This window comes from Mchenga conophoros, linkage group LG17 (assembly GCF_057382185.1).
Source record: "Mchenga conophoros isolate Kocher_MC1m ecotype Shallow Benthic linkage group LG17, M_conophoros_male_GT1.1, whole genome shotgun sequence".
In the NCBI taxonomy this organism is placed as follows: domain Eukaryota; kingdom Metazoa; phylum Chordata; class Actinopteri; order Cichliformes; family Cichlidae; genus Mchenga; species Mchenga conophoros.
Genome location: NC_140542.1, coordinates 848,285 through 870,857, shown reverse-complemented (window position 1 = coordinate 870,857; position 22,573 = coordinate 848,285). Strand labels below are relative to the sequence as shown.

At 39.0% G+C, this 22,573-nt stretch overlaps 2 protein-coding genes across 2 annotated transcripts; one reads left to right on the top strand and one right to left on the bottom strand.

Annotated features, from left to right (window-relative positions):
* Positions 1 to 171: 171 nt before the first annotated feature.
* LOC146554810 (uncharacterized) lies at positions 172 to 1,547 on the bottom strand. The gene has a single exon (XM_085251940.1). It carries the CDS (start codon positions 1,483 to 1,485, stop codon positions 790 to 792), a length of 696 nt encoding a protein of 231 aa, XP_085108066.1. The 5' UTR covers positions 1,486 to 1,547; the 3' UTR covers positions 172 to 789.
* Positions 1,548 to 19,055: 17,508 nt separating this feature from the next.
* LOC146554809 (uncharacterized) lies at positions 19,056 to 21,258 on the top strand. The gene is made up of 6 exons (XM_085252781.1): positions 19,056 to 19,199; positions 19,290 to 19,375; positions 19,782 to 19,918; positions 20,381 to 20,440; positions 20,748 to 20,986; positions 21,100 to 21,258. The coding sequence occupies exons 1-6, from the start codon at positions 19,056 to 19,058 to the stop codon at positions 21,256 to 21,258; spliced, it is 825 nt and encodes a 274-aa protein (XP_085108907.1).
* Positions 21,259 to 22,573: the final 1,315 nt, after the last annotated feature.

Sequence of the window (22,573 nt, the reverse complement as noted above, 5' to 3'; positions counted from 1 at the left end):
AAATCAAATTAACTGAATGTTAATGTTTAAATTATGTTACACTTACAAACATATTTAGTGTTGAAACAACACAATCAAGATGGATTGATTTAACATGATTTGTTTAGATGGAATATAGGTGGCAAGATGAAATTAAGTTCATCCAATGAATTATTTTTTTGAGTGTATATATACAGCTAATTATTACATTTTTTTCTTTTTCCTTATAAATTTCAATTGTTATACATTCTAGTAAATTATCAATTACAGTTGTCATACTTTCTACCACCTTGTAGTTTAGGTTTTTATCCACATACACAGCTACTCCCCCTCCACTCTTGTTCCTTCTATTTACAAAATTCACTTCATATCCCTCCAGTCCAAAGTCCATTCCTTTCTCCGCATTGATCCATGTTTCAGAAATGGCAATAATTCCAAATGGATTTGTCAACTCATTTAGATATTCCTTTATATTGTTGAAGTTGGCATACAGACTTCTGCTATTAAAATGGATTATTGATAATTTATTTTCCGTGTTGATGGTGTGCTTAAACTGTTCATCAGTGAAGTAGCAGCAGTTACAGCTGATGTTGTAGAAGAAATTATTTTCCGGGTCTATATCCTTTTCTAAGTCTAGAACATTATGGTCTGTGTATCGAAATGTTCTCAGTTCCAGATTATCATAAAGAGAATTCCAATGAGTTATGTTGATATTGTTGCCGGATGCAGATGAAGTTCTTTTGGACTGTGCCATGTGTTGTGTTGTGTGTCACGTCACATGTGTATTCATACCTCCAGAGTAAGTTGACCTCAGTATTTGTCCAGCTCTTCCATATTTCTGATGACCAACACTTTGGCTTGTTCCGGTGTTCCATTGAGTTTAATGAATACTTTGCAGTTGGTGGTCCATGTATTTTGAATTTTTCCCTGTTTCTTCAAGTAACGTGCTTTCCTGGCAATGTCCGCATTTCTTTTTATCAGATGTTCGTTCATGAAGACATCGGATCCTTTCAGTTTCTTTCCTTGTTTTAACAGTGCTGTTTTCTGTTTTCTGTTTGCAAATCTCACAATGATGGCTGGTTTGTCACTGTCATTTTTTCGGGGTAGAGGGTGGCAAGCCTCAATGTTGTTATAATCCACTTCCACACCTTTGGACCGTAGAAAGGTAACCACTTGATGCTCCGTGGAGTTGACATCTTCCTCTCCTGGCCCTCCTACATTGTCAGTGGCGACCGCCCGGGCGTATGACCGGGGTTTGATGCGAAGCCCCGTGATGATAACATCGTTCATCCGGGTGTACTGCTCCAAATCCGCCACTCTGTTCTCCAGGAACGCCAGCCGCCGATCCTTCTCGGGGTTCTGGATGCGGAGAGCCTTAACTTCCTCGACCAGGTCCAGGATGGCTTTCTGCTGCAGTTTGACAGTAGAAATCTCCTCTGTCATAAACTCCAGCGACTTCTTAATATCGTCTCCTTCCTCGGCTGACAGAACTTTTTTCGGGCCCATGCTGAGAGACGCTCTTGTAGCTTTGCCGTGACGACCGGCTAGCTAGTTGATGCTAGCGTCCTTCCTCTCACTCACCGCTGAATGCCAACTTTGATTTGCTCCTTAAATGTGCGCAGTTCAGATCTGATTTAATTTAATTTCCTTCACACAGCACATTCGTCCAGGCTGACAGGTAAACATAGAATTAATCTCAGGTAACATGACTCATAGTAGAGATTCAGTAAGAAAGATTGCAGGCTCTAATATTATTACCACACAATCCAAGGACACACCAACAGCTCAGATTTGTAGAACTATTTAAACAAATGTCTTCTGAATATTCAATTCATGTTCACAGTGGGAGGGGGGGGGGGGGGGTCGTGGAATTTTTAAAATAAAGTCTGCAACACAGAAAGAGCTGTGATCAAGCTATTTATTACTGCGCCAACACACATCAAACATCACAGTTCACAGTCAGCGCTGCCACAGAAGTGGTGCTCCTGCTCATTTATGCATTCCAAGGAAGAGGGAGGAAGTTACAAACTGATCCTACCACACTTCACGTGTCTCGCTATGAAACCTAACGGATCAATGGTTATGCTGTTTGGTGCCCTTGGCCTTATCAGCACCTGTAAAGGGAGTTGTTTTCTCAAACTGCTGACGCTGAAGTAAGTTCATCTAGTTTTAGAAACTTTCACTGAACAGTAACAGTGTCACAACTAAGCATATGCATAAGCACTTAAATACTTTAAATGAGAATAACAGACGATTTCTTTTACAGAGGCTAGAGCCTGTCCCAGTAGTCATAGGTAGAGCACACCTGGACAGGTCACCAGTGTGTCAGAGGACTAACACAGAGACAGACATCAGAGTAACAAATCTATTTAAAATTAATGTAAGTTTGCTGCAGCTGTATGTATGAACATGTGTTTCTGTGCTCACAGTCCACCTCTCAGGAACCTGCAGTTCACTTTTAGTCAACTTTAAACAGACCTCACAAAAGGCTGATGTGGCTGGATCAGTAGTCTGATTTAAGTACGATACCTTTGGCCAGGGATTAATCTGGTGCATCGCTTCACTGCAGTCTTTGCAGTATTTTCCCCACACCTGAATAAAAAATACTGATATATACAAATAACAGCTTCAGCTGATGCAGCCTGACTCAATCCTAGATGTTCAGCACACAGAGACACAGAGGTGCTGTTTAAAGTTTAGTGATAACCTGAGTCACTGATCATTTGCAGTATTACAGAGTCTGGCAGTCTTTGCATGATGTCCACGTCACTGTAAGTTTCTAGCTGACTCTCAGGTGTGACAGGTGTGCCAGCAGGAAAGAGTAATAATAACCAGCATCCTGAGGTTTGTCATGCAGGATTAAATTTACAGTGGCTTTGTTCACACAGCTGGGATTGTATTTTACACTGACCCTGGGTCAGTATAAATGGTAAATGGCCTGTATTTATATAGCGCTTTACTAGTCCCTAAGGACACCAGATTCATCTCTCTGCTGTGATGTCAAATATCAATGCCAGATTCATCTCTCTGCTGTGATGTCAAATATCAATGCCAGATTCATCTCTCTGCTGTGATGTCAAATATCAATGCCAGATTCATCTCTCTGCTGTGATGTCAAATATCAATGCCAGACTCGACCTCTCTGTTGTGATGTCAACAGAGAAGCGAATCTGGCATTGATATTTGACATCACAACAGAGAGCCTGGATGTGATGTCACAAAGATGACTGTGATGTCAGAACCCTCTAAATGTTGTAATTTACAGATGGTAAATGGCCTGTATTTGTATAGCGCTTTACTAGTCCCTAAGGACACCAGATTCAGAGATATTTAATTCCAAATGATTTGACTGCATCATTGCGTCTTTGAGTTATGACCCAAACTCTCTATCAACTTTATGAATAAATTCACGTCCCCCTGTGACCTCATAATTACACCACAATTCAGATAGCATGAATGAGTCATGAGGTCACACCAACAGTGACAACATCAGCAGTGACATCACTAAAGTTGCCAGGTGAGTCCATAAATAGAACCCGTGACGTGGAGCAGGTATCGCTGTTTTGGACCTTGTCCCTGCAGCAGCTCCAAAGTGAGCCAATGGAGAGAATAGCTCAGCGTTTAGAGTTCCTCATAGAGGAAAATAGAACGATTAGTGCTAGGATGGACAACCTTGAATGGGAGTTGAGAAAGGAACAGAGGCGTGAAAGGAGGCGTGAGAAAGCACCACAGAGTGCCCTTGGCAACCTAGGTCTAGGTCTAGGTCTAGGTCTAGGTCTTGCCATAACGGGCACCATCTTCGGTGCAGCTTACCTGTCCACCTTGATTGGCTGCTTATAACATAATAACTATACTCTGCTCTCATTTATGTTAAGTTTTATTTTGCCCTCACCTCCCAACCAGTCATGACAGAAGACTGCCCCACACCGAGCCTGGTTCTGTCACAGGTTTCTTCCTGTTAAAAGGGAGTTTTTCCTGTCCACCGTTGCTCATAGGGAATCACTTGATTGTTGGGGTTGAATTTTTGAATTCAATTTAATTGCCTTAAACTGAAAATCAAAAATTCAAGTGAGGGGTTGAGCAGGGCTTGTTAGGTGGGTTGTTTTTTTTATTTGTAATTTGCTAATTAAAATAAAGAAAAATTATATTTAAAAATATATATTAATTGCTCTGTGTGTTTATTTCAATGAAGACGTGTATTTTTTGTGATAGAAAAATATAAATTGTCCAAAACATTTGAGAGTTTTTAAATTAGCACTGCATGAGTTTAACTGTGGCACAGACAGCTGTCAATCCTGGTGAGTGAGAGTTCAACCTCCAAACTGAACCCAGTGTGTTACTGGCAGAATCACAGATTTACTCACATTTACTGATTGTTCTGTAGGGTCTTTACAATTTTCAGCCCCTTCAGGTGACTGTTGTCTTCTGACTCCATCTGTATGGTTTAGTTAGATTAAATATTTAACCAGTTAATTCAAGAATGAAAGACACATTTATCACAAAGGCACTCTTATAATGTAGATTAAATGTGTGTTGACATAACATCTAGATGCATGATTAGAAAGAGAGAAATGTTGTAATGAGTAATGACATGAACAAAGTGCAGTATTCCAAGATGGCATCAGAGTTTTAACACCTTTTAAACTCATGTTTTTATAATTATGCTAAGTTTAAAAGCTCAAAGATAATGACATAGATGCATCTGTTTCTGTTATTATCACAAGACCATATTGGTCGCACTCTAGGGCCCTGAACAATTAGCTAATGTTGTTCATGAGACTAAAGTCAGTGTAAATATATGTGACCAATATTCTAGTTATTATATTAATCATTATAAGTTATTACAGCAGTGAGTTTGAACTCTCAAATCAAATCACTTATTGTCACATCACATGTGCAGGTACACTGGTACAGCACATGTGAGTGAAATCAACCCGTTCTCACTCCCGACGCGTAAAATAATGACGACAGAAACACACACTTTTTTTTTTAAATTTATGTTTTATTAGTTTTCTTATTTATACAACATATACAACAAATTCAATTTAATCACCGTGAGGGGGAAAGCAAAACCAAACCGAACAACAACAGAAGAGACAAACGGACCAAAACAAGACCAAACAAAACACAAGAATAAACAAACCAAGAAATACAATGACATTATACAAAATCGGGCCTCCCATTTTGTACATATTTCAACCATTTCAACCAATATTCTTCAAAAGAGTCCGCCTGGCACTTTAGCCTAAAAGTTATTCTTTCCATAACAAAAATATTATATATCACATCAATCCATTCATCTATGGTAGGAATATCCTCTTTAATCCAAAGGCGAGTTATGGCCTTTTTGCAAGCTACCGACAGCACACTGAACAAATACTTATCCGGTTTGCATAGATTAAGACTCTCTAGGTTGCCTAGGTACAATAATGCAAAATGAAATTGTATTTTCTTTTGGAAGATTGTTTCCATGACCTTATGTATTTCCTTCCAAAATGGAACCACACGGGGACCTTCCCAAAAAATGTGAAAATGATTTGCTGTTGCATGTCCACAATGCCTCCAGCATGTTGTGTTCTGAGAATAATTGGATTTTTGGGCTGGGGTAATAAAATAACGAAATACATTCTTCCAGCTGAATTCCCTCCACGAGGGGGAGCTTGTTACTGACCACTGCTGCCTACAAATCCCATCCCATTCCTCTCCTGTTAAGAATAGATTGCTCTCTGTTTCCCATCTTCCTTTAACATATCTTGTATCATGACCCCGTAGATTGATCAGTGAACAATATAATTTGTAAATGATTTTTTGATAGGGTCCATCTCTATATGCATTCTCGAATATATTTATAATCTCTTCATTCCCAGTCGATAACTGAGAATTGTTTAGCTTTTTTTAGAAACACACACTTCTTACCGAAGAAATGAATATTATTTTACAGTGTTGCTGAATCACATGGATGAATTTAACACCTGGACACAGTTATAGGGCTTTGGAGCGTGATGTCACGGGGGTGGGCTTGGAAAGGATTTTGGCCCGATCCGCCATTTTGGGGGTCCAGCACAAGTGAAGAGGGAGCGAAGGCACACACCAACAGGCACACACCAACAGCCATGGTTTGTTCTTGCTGTGTGGTCGTCTGCAATGTTCGATCGCACGAGGCACAACATGAGGCAGCTCGTGTATTGATGTTACCAAACGAAGGTGTCTAGCCTGGATAGCAGCTGTGAGACGAGCTGATATCCAGTTCTCTTCCATCTCCAAATATCTGTTGATGCTCCTGACATTTTCATTCCGGTAAGTTCTAAATATGTTCATATCACTCTTTATAGCCTATTAGTTTTATTTTCTATGCGCTCTGAGCTCATAGCAAATTAGAACAAACATCCTACTGAGTGATTTTGCAGAACTACCTTCTATTTATAGAGTTGCTAATTATTTGGCATTATTGTAGTAAACCAGCCTATGAAATGGGTGAAACACATCATGACTGGGTTCCAGCGCTACACAAGGGACCTGCTTCAAACATACCACCATGCCAATCAGATTACTTCTTCCATGTGAGGGTGAAGAGGTGACCCTCCTGGATAAGATGGTGAAGGTTTGCTGCGTTTTGGTGAACAGTGTGATAATAAAACTGATGTGATGTTCTATAAGGTGGTTTTAATAAAAAAAGAGGCAAAAATTAGTTTGTTTCTTTATTCAACTTTTGAACAGTGGTACTCAGTCAGTAGCTAGTTGAAGGTCAGGTGGTTTTAGTGGCGTACCACTGAAGTGCTCTTCGTAGATGTGGTTAGGCAGGATAGAAACTGCAGAACCTGTGTCCACAATCAGTTCAATGTCCTTAGCTGATGACGTAGGTGTGCTCACATTTATGCTGCATTGCAATCCTTTTGATGCATGAGAAGGATCTGTTAAGTAAAGGACTGTGAGTTTTGGCAAATGGACTTCCCGTACATCTCTTGTCTTGGATGAGCAGCAGACACAAGCAAAATGTCCAATTTTATGACACAGTTTACAAGTAGCTTTGGATAAGATGGTGAAGGTTTGCTGCGTTTGGTGAACAGTGTGATAATAAAACCAGGGAAAAATGAAACCTGCTCCTGTTAAATATTCTTAAGTCTTGTGTTGTTAAAATTGCTGTATTTTTTCAAAAGATACAGTAAATAAAGTAATGTTAGTAGTGGGTGATATCATGTAAACACTGTCATGATTTTGTGTAAACATTTTGTCATTTGTAAACTATAAATGACATTGATTCTACATTGTAACTGATGTGATGTTCTATAAGGTGGTTTTAATAAAAAAAAGAGGTTGACAGCAAATATCTCGATTAGCTTCAGTGCATCTGTAATAAATATGTGCAAGTTTCACTGCTTCGTTTAAACTGTATGATACTTATACTGACCCAGGGTCAGTGTAAAATACAATCCCAGCTGTGTGAACAAAGCCACTGTAAATTTAATCCTGTATGACAAACCTCAGGATGCTGGTTATTATTACTCTTTCCTGCTGGCACACCTGTCACACCTGAGAGTCAGCTAGAAACTTACAGTGACGTGGAAATCATGCAAAGACTGCCAGACTCTGTAATACTGCAAATGATCAGTGACTCAGGTTATCACTAAACTTTAAACAGCACCTCTGTGTGCTGAACATCTAGGATTGAGTCAGGCTGCATTGACTGTGGGACTTTAATGTGTTAAAAGCAGGTTGAAGACGGCTCAGAAACATTTGAAGATTAAAATTTAGCATTATGGCTGCTGGTGGTTTGTAAAGCCTCCACTCAGCTGTATTTTTGTTACTAATTTATGTTTGTTGTTGTTTAACACGGATTTCAGAAGAGCAAATATGCTTAATAGTTTAACTAGATTTCATTTGTCAGTGTAGGACTGCTGAGTCACCTGAAGAACTCATTTCATTCATTCTCCACATGATGTTCAGTTACAGAAATGTTTCACAGGAACTGATTTCTCCCAAAGGTTGAACTAGTGTGTTTCCATAGATTACCTCTGTATGAATGTACTTCTTAAATGAAGGCAAGTGTTTGTCCTTTTTTGTTCCTCAGGTACAGTACGTGATATCAAGGGCAGGCGGTCAACACTGGGGACAAGAAGCAGACATACTTCCAAGAGGGAGCTGCAGTGAGGTCAGAGGTCAGAATCTGAAACAGCTCAGGTTTATATTTTAGAGGTTATAAAAAAATCAAAATGTATTTATAAAGAAACCTTTAAATAATAGTCATAATTATGATTATTATAAGAAATATCAAACATTTAAGTGGATTTTCTGTTACACATGTTGTGTTAGCCCTGCGATAAACTGGCAGCCTGTCTTTGTCCTGTATCAGCTGGGATAGGCTTCATCCACCCGCAACCCTGAATTGGATACATTGTATTCCAATTATGTAATCTGATCATTTACAAACTCAAGGTATCTAATCAAAATGTAAGTAATAATTATAAAATGGGAAAGCAGAAATAAGTGTGACATAAATGTAAATGTGTTAGCTGACATAGAGGACAGCTACATGTAGTCTGAAAAACCTTTGTTGTCAAGTTTGCAGGTATATCAGCACGAGACATTCTTACATAGAAGAGACATTAAAGTCTCTGACTCAGTGAAGCATTATTGGTCCCATCTGTTTGGATAAATATAGGTTCGAGAGGCTCTTGGGCAAAAGGGGGACACGTTCCTGTTCCTTTTTCTGGAGGATACACCGGACCGGAGGATACACAGATTGTTGTTTGAAATCGGGGCAGAATAATCCCCTGATCTGTGCAACGACTGAAGGGTTGTCTAACCCCTGAGGTTGAAGAAAGAAGAGCAAAGGACCACCCAACTGGACGACACTGGTGGCTGCAGCAATAAAATAAAGGTCTAAAGCTCCTTGGACAGAAGTTCTAGTCTGAGTACGTCTGAAGGAGTGGAGTACCTGAATCTGGCATTAATATTTGACATCACAACAGAGAGGTCGAGTCTGGCATTAATATTTGACATCACAACAGAGATGAATCTGGCAGTGATATTTGACATCATAAAAGAGAAGCGAGTCTGGCAGTGATATTTGACATCACAGCAGAGAGACTGGATGTGATGTCAGAAAGATGACTGTGATGTCAGAACCCTCTAAATGTTGTAATTTACAGATGATAAATTGTATAGCGCTTTACTAGTCCCTAAGGACCCCAAAGCACCTTACACATCCAGTCATCCACCCATTCACACACCGGTGACGGCAAGCTACATTGTAGCCACAGCCACCCTGGGGCGCCCTGACAGAGATATTTAATTCCAAATGATTTGACTGCATCATTGCGTCTTTGAGTTATGATCATAGGCTTAGGGTTAGCACCACTGTTCAAAAGTTGAATAAAGAAACGAACTAATTTTTGCCTCTTTTTTTACAGGCCATTTACTATCTGTAAATTACAACATTTAGAGGGTTCTGACATCACAGTCATCCTTCTGACATCACATCCAGTCTCTCTGTTGTGATGTCAAATATCAATGCCAGACTCGCTTCTCTGTTGTGATGTCAAATATCAATGCCAGATTCGTCTCTCTGCTGTGATTCAAAATATCAAATAATAAAAACTAAACTAAACTAGCAAATAGTTGGTAAAAACTAATTAGAAACGGATATAACATTGAACATCTGAAGTCGAAGCTAAATAAAAATATAAACTAATGAAAATTGCAATACTATTAAAACCCTGGTGCAGATGTTGGTAAATCTGACCAGATAATGTTATGAAATGGATTGTCGGAGCAGTGAGCATTAAAGTTACCTTTGACAGTCCAGACTAAGATGGCGTTGAGCATCTTTAGGGCGGAGAAAGGTTGGTGTGACCAAGGTGTGGTTTGGCTTGTTCTATGTATATTTCATGATCATATGGCTCTGGATGGACCAGTTACCAGGGCATGGAAGGAGGACAGACTCATTAAATGAGGAGAAGGAAATTTCTGGGATTGGAAATCCTCTGGGTGAGTGGTTGACTAAAAGCATGCATAAAATAAAAGCTATTTTTCATTATTGATTGGTAATAGATTGATAATTAGCCACATTTACAGCTGTATTGACTTGTTGTGGACGCAGTCTACTTCATGTTTAAGCACTCTAATTAACAGATTGAAAATAGCTACATTAAAGGAAAAGCATGCGGTGCCACCCCGTCAGACGCCAGTGCCGGTGGGGCTCAGTGATGAATCAGGTGAGCTGCACTCATGGCTGAAGCAAAACTAAGTTTCCCCTGCTGTGGTCACAGAGGGAAAAAATGGGGGGGAAATAAGTTTTAAAAGAGGCTGGTAAAAGATACATTTATATACGTTTATATGTGAAGTAAAAGGGATAAAAAGGGGGTGTTTTACTGTTATTTCAGCATCAGCATTATTATTGCACCAGAATCATATAACAAGCATTGCATTAATCATTTTTCAAATTCAAATTCAAATTCAAATTTTTATTTGTCACGTACACAGTCATACACAGTACGATATGTAGTGAAATGCTTGGACAACTGCTCGTGACCTAAAGAAAACAAAAAAGGAAAAGGCTATGAATAAGATAGGAAATAAATATGAAAAATTAAAAAGAGTAAATTTAACTAGGAAGGAATAAAATATAAATTAAGGTTAAAAATGAAATAACTGTACAACACACAGGGAAAGAATAAGATAAAATATATAAATTAAATTGAAAATAAAATAACTGTACAACAAAATACACAATATAGAACTATATAAGAATGTATGAACAAAATACACAAGAAGTATAAATAAATATATACACAATAACAGCAGCAGTGATTTAAGTGATGAAGTGAAAACAATGTCCAGAATGTCCAGTGTGTGTGTAAGAACTATATGTGTGGGTCAGTACTGTGTGGTGGTGTGTTTGTGATTGAGAGACCGTATCGCCTGCGGGAAGAAGCTCCTCATGACTGTTTGAACCACATCTAAAACAGTTCTTAGATGTTTTTGTTGCATGAGATGGCTTTGCAGGGTGAGCATTGTATTTATGTTTCCTCTGCATGGAGTGTGAGTGAGACTGCACAGCTTGGACTGGGGTACTGCTGTCTGCAGCTATGGATTTAGCTTGTTGGACTGCAGATTCCATTTGCGTTGCCAGTGTAACAGCTTTATCTAGTGTCAAATCAGGTTCCAGCAAGAGTCTTTCTCTTATGCTGGGGCTAGACACATGTTCCACTAGCTGATCACGGATCATTTCTTCTGTCCTGTCATCAAACTCACATTTAGAAGCAAGGTCACACAAGCTGGCCAGATACTGGATAACAGTCTTGTGTGAAGCTTGTGTTCGCTGTCTGAAAGCATGTCTTTCCACAACAACATTCACCTTTGGGTGAAAAGTATTGTTCTAGGGCAGTAACAGCAGAGGCGAAAGTGTCACCTGTATTTGGCAGTGAATATTCAATTCATGTTCACAGTGGGAGGGTGGGGGGGGGGGGGGGTCGTGGAATTTTTAAAATAAAGTCTGCAACACAGAAAGAGCTGTGATCAAGCTATTTATTACTGCGCCAACACACATCAAACATCACACTGCAAAAACTCAAAATCTTACCAAGTATATTTGTCTTATTTCAAGTCAAAATATCTAATCACACTTAAAATAAGCCATAATCAGCTAAAGAGTAACATTTCAGTGAGATATAGGAACTTGTTTTTAGACAGTGCATCTTGGATATCTTGTTAAGTGAAAAACTCTTGAAAACATATTGTTTTGAGTCATATCTCACACGAAACAAGCTTTTTTGGCATTTCATAAACGTTTTAAGCTGATGTGTTATTTGTAAAAGATGTATCATCTTGTTTCAAGAAATAGACCTAACTTGAATCAGGACATCAAATCTACTTTATTGAGAACTGCAGGTTAATATCATGCCCAACATTGCATTATTATGAGTCTTAGTATCTTAAGCACAGTGTATTTATTTTTCTTACATACCAGTCAAACCATATCAATGTGACATTGAAAAAGAGGCAAAACACTGAAATTGTTTCCCTCACTGAACAGATTGCGCCAAAAGTAAAATAAAAAGTAAATAGAACAATTTTTTTGCCAGTCTTTAAAAACCTTATTTCAGCCCACATATTCACAAAAGACTCAAGAATAATGTTTGATGATGTCAGTTAGATCATACTTCACTGGAATGTACTTGCTGTTATTAAAGTTTACATAGTGGTATGCTGTATAATCAACAAGATTTCCAGCATCCACAAAAATATTTGCCTGAGCTAGACAGGGAACTTCTACCTCATAAGCTAAATATTGATCATTCCACCCAACTGTAGAGAGAGGCTGGCATTCAAAACAATACACAGATGCATTTACAATATAGATGTTTTTAACAAGTGCAAACTCTGGAGCATCATTTATGACATCAGAAATAACCAAAGATTTTTCACATGAATGTATATTTCCATGTAGCATAATCCACTGTACAGAAACTACATGTTCAACTTGCTCAATGAAGTCTTTAATCTTGCCTTCTACATAATGAACATTTTTCACCTCTTTGGCTGGACCTATGTCGACTTCACTTGAAAAAATGGGATGTTTCTCATGCACGTTCTGACTACATTCATAAAGTTGGTTGTGCTTCACAAGAGATTTACAAATATTCTTAAAACTACTTTTCAGAGCCCACTGCTTGAAGAAACAATGTTTTGACTCAAAACGCATACACATATGCCTCACTGTAGGACCAAGAGCCTTAATCTGAGAAGGAAGATGCAGTAAATAATGCTGTTTAGGTATAATATTTTCATCTGGAAACAGTTGTTTGAAATGTTTTAAATGCTGCTCTATTAAAAGCTTCAATCTGGAGAGAGTTGAGACAGCAATAATAGGTGAAAACAGAATTTTTATGATCTCTAACATGTTACGTAGCATTTGTGTGTAATGATTTTCTCCAATTTTGTCCATAAGAAATGGAAGGATCTTCAACAAAACCAGCATCTGCCCAGCTGACTGTTTCAATTTATTGTCATTTGATGACAGCGTACTGACAGATATGGGGCAAGGCTTATCCCTCACATCAACAGGAGAATAAGGGAAACACAAAATTGCACTATTGAATGAATCTAAGTTCATTTGCCCTGAAAGCACAAGATTCTTTAAAACACATTTGATTTCATATGGGGCAACGCCTTCAAGAATAACATGCATGATGTCTTGTGGGGTTTGATTGATTATATCAACGTGAGGAGATTCTGTTAACTTGCTTCTCCTGTTTATACCATACGTTATTTTTAGTTTGTCTTTCAGAAAGTCCGTACTTGCCTTCTCAATGTCATTACATTGCCTGTTATGACTGGCCATGGTCCTTTTAACAAAAAAATCTTCATTAAATTTTTCCTGCATGTCTTCAAAGTGGCATTCGCAGTGCCTGCATTTACTGTAGGCAAAACCCACTCCTTCCTTAAATCCAGCCACTTCATGCTGAGCTAGAGTGTCTCCACACACAGATATGAGTGCCCCATGAATTGTCCTCTCACCACTTGCAGTGACAACTTGGACACCATCACACAGCTCAATTAAGTCACGGTTAATCCTCTCAAATATCTCATCTATACCACAACGGGAAAGATCTTTTGATTTTACCATGGCAAGCAGACGAATAGCAGGAAGTCTTGATCTGTACTTAGGGCTGATGTTACCTAAGGTGTAATAAATCAATAACAGCTTGTTCTTGTTTGCCCGAGATCCAAGAGGATTGCATAGTTCAATTTCATCTGTATATAAAATCAACTGTAATGCTGTAGGGACTTTAATAAACAGTGGGTGCCACTTAAAAATGTCTCCATCAATGAAATCATGAAGAAAGCCATCCTTGCATGGCTTTGGCCTCTCATCAATCATTGCAAGCATTCTTGGATGTGATAGCAGCTGCTCCAAACTTTTCACCAACGGTATGTAATGAAAACAATGGTCTTTAATGGCAAGAACTCTGGAGTCTCCACGCTTCGAATAACAGACTGTTTGTTTTGTGACAATAATCTCTGGTTCAACTGGTTTTAACAGTTCTTTGATGGTCTTGTCCTGCAAATGGGTGGAAGCAATTTGAGTGAAAGGGTCAACAAACTGGTCAAATACCCCCACTGCATCACTCTTTAGTTGATCCAGGTCCCCAGAATGTCTCTCAATCATGTCACTCATTTGTTGTTTTAGGTGCTCCAATAATACGGCCTGATATTGCTGGATTCCACTCACGATGTGGTTAACAGCTCTCTGTGGAAGAGGAAAAAACAAAGGAAAATCCTTAATTACAAAATTCATATGAGAACACAGTCAACATGCAAACTCACAGAGACACAATTTTTGAAAAATGAAACCTTCAGTTACATAAAGTTAGTGAGATGCAATGAGCAAAATAAGTTACCCCCACCACCCAATTTTTTTTGTAAAGAATAATATTGTCTTATGCAACGTTAAAACCTTGTTTTCACTTAATTATAATGCATTTTGAGGAATCGGATCATAGGTGGAAATGCAAATTGAAAATTTGTGTTGTGTGTATTATGTTGTCTCTATTCTTAGCTCATGCTAAGGAAATATAGTGATAGGCAGATTTTGGATGCAACATACATGTCTATTTCCATATATAGTGGGGGAGTGAGATCTGAGTGGTCACCCATGAATTACATGGAGACACATTCGAATGTCAGGTGTTTCACTCACATACCTATAGCTGTCCATTTATGATCAGATCATTCAAGATGCCAGGTCTGAACAGTGCCCAAGTTATAGCTTGAGCACTGTTAAGCATAAGTTAAGCATATTGCTTTTAGGTTCTCTAACAATGAAATACAATTCAATGGAAAATTAATGGCATAAATTACCTGTGTCAGTCGATGGGTTTCCTTGGCTTGAAGAAGAAATGCAGTTGCATGTTTATAAATGTCAAGATTCAGGTGACCCTCTCCATCTTCTTGAAATCCACTCTGAAACAGAATAACAAAAACATATCTATTAAAACAGAAATAAATAATTGCATTGATAGGTAGCAATCACCAAACAATATTGCATTCATTAGTTAGCTAGATTCATGCCCATAAGGTACAAGGTAGATGTATTTTTACTGACTGATGTCTTTAATTTGAGCTTTTAAAATGACAACTAAAATGACAAACAAAGCAGTACTTGATAATAGATTAATAAGACTAGCAAAGCACATGGAGAGTTCAGTACAGTATAGTTTAAATTCCTTGATCATGCCTGATCACCCCCAAAATTGAATTACTTGTTTATTGGCCCATTTGTGACATTTCCTGAAAATTTAAAATCTGTCCATAACTTTGAGTTATTTTGCTAACAGTCAGACAAATGCCACCAAAAACATAACTTCCTGAGTTACTAAGAAAAAAGGTAAAGAAAAGAAAAACAAAAGATAGTTTTAGAAAAAAAAGTAACAGTTAATGTTGTCAGTAGTCTTACTGTTACTTCAGAAATGCAAATAGTTATTTATAACTGATTACTCATTTAAAAAATATACAAAATAACTTACTGATTGGTTTGTATGAAAGTACTTTACTTTACTTTACTTTATTGTACTTTATTAATTAGTTATGTCAGTTATTTACTGTTGGACAAGTTACTGACAATTTGAAATATGTTATATTTAGTAATTTCACCTTTAAAAAAAATGACCAATACTGACAATAAAAGTAATATTGACTTTAATGCTCTTATTAATGTGAAGATGAGTATTTTTTTGTGTGTTTAAATTTTTTTTTGACAGTAACTCTGAACAAATCATGTAATTTTGGTTTGCTTTGCCTAATAGTCATTCTCTTAGGCTACGTCCACACGTACCCGGGTATTTTTGAAAACGCAGATTTTTCTATGCGTTTGCACCTTTCGTCCACACGTAAACGGCGTTTTTGGTCACTGAAAAGGGAGATTTTTAAAAACTCCGGCCAGGGTGGATATTTTCTAAAACTCCGTTTTTGCATTTACGTGTGGACATAAAAATGGAGAAAACGCAGTGTCAAAGGTGTGCTCATTTTTTGACGTCACACTGTGCGCCACGTTATTATTTCGGTGAAATGAATTTCTACAATACTGTTACTTCTACTCTCTGCACTGTTTAAATGCTTACATATACACACACAGTTACTGTCCCTCCACACATACCACTTGCTTCTGCTTCTATGCCCCAGCTTTGTTTACTTTTTCCCACCGAGGCTTCTAGACTTCTGATTGGCCAACATTGCTGCACGGTTAGGAATATATCGCCACCTGTTGCTTTGGCATGTTCCTAGCAGTGTTTTCCTTCATTTCTGCCTTTACGTGTGGACGGGATTATTTTTTAAAACGAAAACGGAAAATCTCCGTTTTCAAAAATACCCGTGTACGTGTGGACATGGCTTAAATTGACCTTGAACACATATGTAAACATGATAGCGACCTATTCAGTTAGCTGACTGGCTTTTACCAGCTGATTTCAACACGTATTTCAACAATATATCAACTTTTTTTAAACTAATAGGACTTTCTGCAAAGTTTGGATGCATTCACCGAAGCGAACGAACGGATGACTGAAAAAAAAAAAACAGTCTGACAAGACTGCAGCTTTGCGTTTCTGCCACAGCTCTCATTTACGTTTCAGGTGAGTTACTTAATTTAGCGAAACAACTAGTTCGACACTCATCACTGTTAAAATAAAAGTACAACATGAGTCTGTCAAAAACAACACATTTAATGGACGTACTTGGATCAGCCAAAGTAAATGCTAACATTATGTTACAGCTTCTGCAGCTCGTTTCTCTGGCTTTTGTTAAAATAACTTACCGTTAGTGCGGGGATGCTTGAGCCCTCGTCAGTTACTGAAGAACTGGCGTTAGTTTGGTTGATTGGGGCCGTCCTTTCACCTGCTCCAGGTAAACCGTGGCGGGTTGATCCATCCTCCTCATCCACTTCCACTCCGAGAAGGTGACGCGCGTGTGTCCGCTTTACGTGATAGTAGAAAGAGTTATATACTCTGTACTCACTCGGACAGCCATCAATTCCTCACACCACGCGAAAGTCAGGGCTGCGGCTGTGCATGGTATTAATGTGACTCAAAAGTTGTCTCAGACTCAATGCTACAAACACGTAGCATATAAAGCAACGCCAAGTCATGTTGGAAGCTAGTATGTTTCATTCGGTAGCGCGGGCTGCAGTTGTGCCGTAAAATAACTCGTTACCATGGTTAAACGCGCCTGCTAAATTGTCGTAAATGTGGGGGATAAAGTAAAAAAATTTTTTATTAACCTATAATAATTAACGTTATTTTGCAATGCACACCAATCAATCATCCTTTTAGGATTTTTGGGCCAAAGAAATGTCAGGCAAATTGAAGACGAACTTCGTTTCTGGCTGTCGTGAATGATCTGGTGGACATCTTAAGTTCATGTAGACACGTGCCTGCCACTACTGTCCCAGAGTTCTTTGCATTCGCGTTTCATTGGAAGTAAGTTAAAATGTATTATACAGTGCTCATTTTTTGTACATATTACACTCCTTTCGAAAGTTCTAAATGTTTTGGTGTGTTTATATTGTGTAACGTTGCAGCCGAACAGTGACTGGACGAGGCAAGCTAACGCCAAAAAAGCTAACTAGTGTGCTAAGTAGGCTAACAGCATGGAAGGACTGGATGAGGTCACAGTGTCGGTTTTAAAGGGTAATGTATGCAAATTTATTTTTAAACAGATTAAATGGACTTATGTTTTACATAGGTGTATGAACACGGAAGTGTGCAAATTACATTATTTTATAAATAATGTCGTTGATGATGTTTAAGTAATTTTTTTTACCTTCCATTTCATGTGATCATTTCCTCATTTTAGGAACATTTGTAGTTATTTGTTTTACTTATGCAAGTGTATTTATTCATCCTTAGAGGTGGATAATTCTCAGTAACATTTACCAATTTACATTTAATTGATTAACTTTTGGGGGAAAAAAGTACTTAAGAGTAGTTTTACTGCACTATAGTTTACACTTTTACTTGAGTAGATTTGTAAAGAAGTAATTGTACTCCACTACATTCCAAAAAGCTCAGTTCCTTTAATAATACCTAAAGCTGGATAAAAATTCAGTGTCCAATATATAAAAAATGAGGTCAACAATGCTACTAAAGTAGTGTGACAATTTGTCTGTAAACAGAATTTTTCCACAGCAGTTAGCCCAGCAGATATATATTTTTTAATTTAATTAAGTAATTTTTTTGAGGAGAATACTTTTTTCTTCTACTTCATTTTATTTTGAAGTAACACTACTTTTACTTAAGTACAGTCTTTTTAGCATGTTGATCATTAGCTCTATACAAAAAACAGTAGCAGACAATGAGGTATCCACATTTCTATACTAAACTAGTTAGCAATAGCAACACAATTTTAATGAAGTGTCAACTTTCATAGTCTCATCTCTCATGCAGTTTCCTTTGTAGGGCATAATTTCATCTTGCTATGTTTTTCTTCCAATGTGTTCATAACTGCAAACATCAGCGAGGGAATGATGGGCACCCTGTCTCGTGAAGACTTGCAGGATCTTTTCCCAGGCCCAGAGAACTTTTTACGGAGAAAAGCTGTCTGACGTGCTTGTCAGGATGTACTGGAGGTCAGTTTCTCAGTCACTCACCACCACTTAAAATTGGCATCGTCGTGTTTTTGTCCGATTACAACTAGTTTAACCGCGGGCAGAGTTGAATGGCTCTTCACTATTCCCCCCTCTCCACACACACACACACACACACACACACACAAAAATTGCGTTTTGCTTTTATTCATTATTATTTATTTTATAGGAATCTGGCCAAGATGACTCAAAATCTTCAACCAGCTCCTCCATTAATGAGTCACCCAAGCAACAGACATCCACTACTGTAAATGCAACTGCTGCAAAATGCACAAGCCCTGAAAAGGTTGTGAAGTTATTCTATCCAGAATATGTATTGCACACTGACACTGAGCTTGAGCAAGTCCGCCAACAATACTTTGAGTTGTCAAAGAAAGGTGAAGAGCGCAGCTGCAAAATGTCAAAGGAGCTCAGATCTCGGCTCATCCGAAACACCATGACTAGTATGATTGCAATCCTGAGGGCAAAAGGGGATGGAGAATCGCATAGATACCCATCAAAACCAGAAATTACAGCAATGGCAAAGAGAATAGTGCAGTACTACCCTATGCTACAGGACCAAGGCATCAAGAATACATGGGTAAGTGAAATGCATCCACTTCAATACCAAAGTGTTTCATGTTGGACATTTTAGTAGTGGTTGGAAAAATGTATTAAATGTCCTATACAGGTTACTGTGTACACACAGCTAAACAAAAGACTGCAAAATGTGAGATCCCCACAAAAAGCCACTCCAGATGGGAGACATTCAAAGAGGTAAGGCTGCAACTAATTAATTTTAATTTTAACTATGATAATTCTGTTATTCATTTTCCTCATTAATTGATAAGTTGTTTAGTCAGTACGATGTTTGAAAGTTGTGAAAGTTTTTCCCCAAAAGTCTTCTTTTGTCCACAACCTGACAATTTTAATTTCAACGATAGAGGACAAACAAAAAAGCTAAAATCATGTTTGGGCATTTTATTAAGGAAAGAAAGAAGTGATCCAATGTGATCAATCAAGTATTTGGTGACCTGCCTTTAGTTTCCTCACCTGTTTTAGCATGAAAGGAAGAAGCACTTTGTGTTACACTTTGTATATTTGAAAATGGCTGTACAATAAAGATATGAATTGATTGAGTTTATAGTTGATAACTAATTGATTAACTGACTAATCTTCGCAGCTCTGCCAAGAGGCGACGTCTTGATCAGCCAAGTGACGTAGAAGAAATGGATTCAAGTGACTCAACAATCATTCTGGATCTGTCCACAGAAGGGAGGAGCAGCCCAGAGTCGGCCAGTAAAACAAGTGAGTTAGAAGGTGAGTTTCAACTTTACATTTACAAACTGTGTGGTCATCATAAAAAAATAAAACAAATATACCTGCATGTTGAGTCAAGATGGCAGTCCTGACATGACAGAAGTAAAAGGCTTTAAAATGGGCATCAGAAAATGATAACTACATCACATTTTTCCTGTTTTATCATCAGTTTGTTAACATTTCTGTGGAAATTAATGTTAATAAAGTATTGGTATTAATAAAAGCCAGTATATTATAAATTTAAAGAGCTGGGTATTGTGGTGTGTTTATAGTATAAGTCTGTGCAACATCACTGTCTCTAACCACTCAGTATATCATGTAAAGTAATGTTTTTAAAAAACAATGTGCCTCACTAGAGGCTTTTTTTTTTCTCTCTTTTTAACTGTTTTTTAATTTAGGTTCCAAACTATTTTTTAAAGTGTATTACCCTGACACAAAATATCTCTTTGCTATGTCTTTAAGGAAAAAGGAAAGCACAAAACCTACTTGAAGAAGAACCCTCTACCCTGCCAAGTCCTAATAGTGAGTCCATCCAACTGCCTCATGGCTGTGTGTGTGTGTGGGCACTTCTTTGTAGGGGTGCACTTGTGTGCCTCCATATAATTGTATATGATTGCATGACCATATGTAAATTGGCATTTACATGGTAAATATTTTGAAAAATGAATAAGTATTTAATAGTTAAGTTCAGAGCTGTATTTTTTTTTTTTTTAAGATTTAACTCCATTAAAGTATAGTCTATAGACACTTGTCATTTTAATGACATAATTAATGACAGATTTTTTTTTTAAAGTGAGAGACATTGTTTATGTAATTTTGTGTCTTGCAGCAAACAAGCCTGCAGATATCAACAGTCCAGACACCCACTGTCCAGCAACCTTGGCCAAACACTACAAGACCCTACAAACTTTGTTTAAAAGAAAAAACCCAAACCAGCAGGATGTCTCTCAGCTCCTGGATTTGGAATTTTCAGCCAGAAGAGCATTCATTGATTCAAATACTATTCGCGAGGAGGACAGACACAAAAAGGTTCTAGAAGCATATCCTTGCTTCAAGGACATTGGACATGTAAGTCATTGTTGAATCCATGTGATTCAAGCCAAACAATGTTTATCATACCAACTTCTTGCTCCTCAGTGATGCATTGACATGTTTGTATTGGTATGCTGAATATTTTATAGGTGATGGAGGAGCTTCATCGCATTTTGGATAAAGAAAATGCCAACTTCATCAATGAACTGAAGGGAAGATGGCAAGATTTCTGCCAGAAGGTGCAGTTTTTTGGTGTATGGAAAAAGACGCTGAAGCCCCCAATGGGAATGGATAAAGGTAAGCAATGATGTTTTGGTGTTATTGGTCATCAGAGTATAGTTTGGATCTTTACGGACTACTGCTTTAACATGCTTAAAGTAATCTCACTGAGGACAGGAGGAGGAGAATTTGAAATTTTAAAGGCCTAATCCCCCACCCCCCCCCCCTCTCCTTCTTGAAGGAGCTGAAAGCCGCACCTTTACTAGTTATGCGCAGGGAAAACAGACTCAACGCTACAAAAGGCTAAAAATACAAACCAACAGGCCGGTTTAGGAAAAGGTTGTTGTGTAGGCTCACTACAGTGAGGCAGTGAGTCGGCCTCCTGTCTCCCTTTACGGTCGAAAAAGATGTGCTCCTGGGCGCGCTGGCCCTGCTGCTACTCACATCGGGCATGGACCTGGACCTCCAGCAGGCCCCGGGGACCTACATCACACCTTGCTCTTGCCTCCCTTACAGCTGAAAAAGGTCCATGCTTGTGCCCTGGCCCTTCTGAAATTCCCTCTCCATTTAGCCGAGGCAGTGAGTCGGCCTCCTGTCTCCCTTTACGGTCGAAAAAGATGTGCTCCTGGGCGCGCTGGCCCTGCTGCTACTCACATCGGGCATGGACCTGGACCTCCAGCAGGCCCCGGGGACCTACATCACACCTTGCTCTTGCCTCCCTTACAGCTGAAAAAGGTCCATGCTTGTGCCCTGGCCCTTCTGAAATTCCCTCTCCATTTAGCCGAGGCAGAGAGTCGGCCTCCTGTCTCCTTTACGGTCGAAAAAGTTGTGCTCCTGGGCGCGCTGGCCCTGCTGCTACTCATATCGGGCATGGACCTGGACCTCCAGCAGGCCCCGGGGACCTACATCACACCTTGCTCTTGCCTCCCTTACAGCTGAAAAAGGTCCATGCCTGTGCCCTGGCCCTGCTGAAATTCCCTCTCCATTTAGCCGAGGCAGTGAGTCGGCCTCCTGTCTCCCTTTACGGTCGAAAAAGATGTGCTCCTGGGCGCGCTGGCCCTGCTGCTACTCACATCGGGCATGGACCTGGACCTCCAGCAGGCCCCGGGGACCTACATCACACCTTGCTCTTGCCTCCCTTACAGCTGAAAAAGGTCCATGCTTGTGCCCTGGCCCTTCTGAAATTCCCTCTCCATTTAGCCGAGGCAGAGAGTCGGCCTCCTGTCTCCTTTACGGTCGAAAAAGTTGTGCTCCTGGGCGCGCTGGCCCTGCTGCTACTCACATCGGGCATGGACCTGGACCTCCAGCAGGCCCCGGGGACCTACATCACACCTTGCTCTTGCCTCCCTTACAGCTGAAAAAGGTCCATGCCTGTGCCCTGGCCCTGCTGAAATTCCCTCTCCA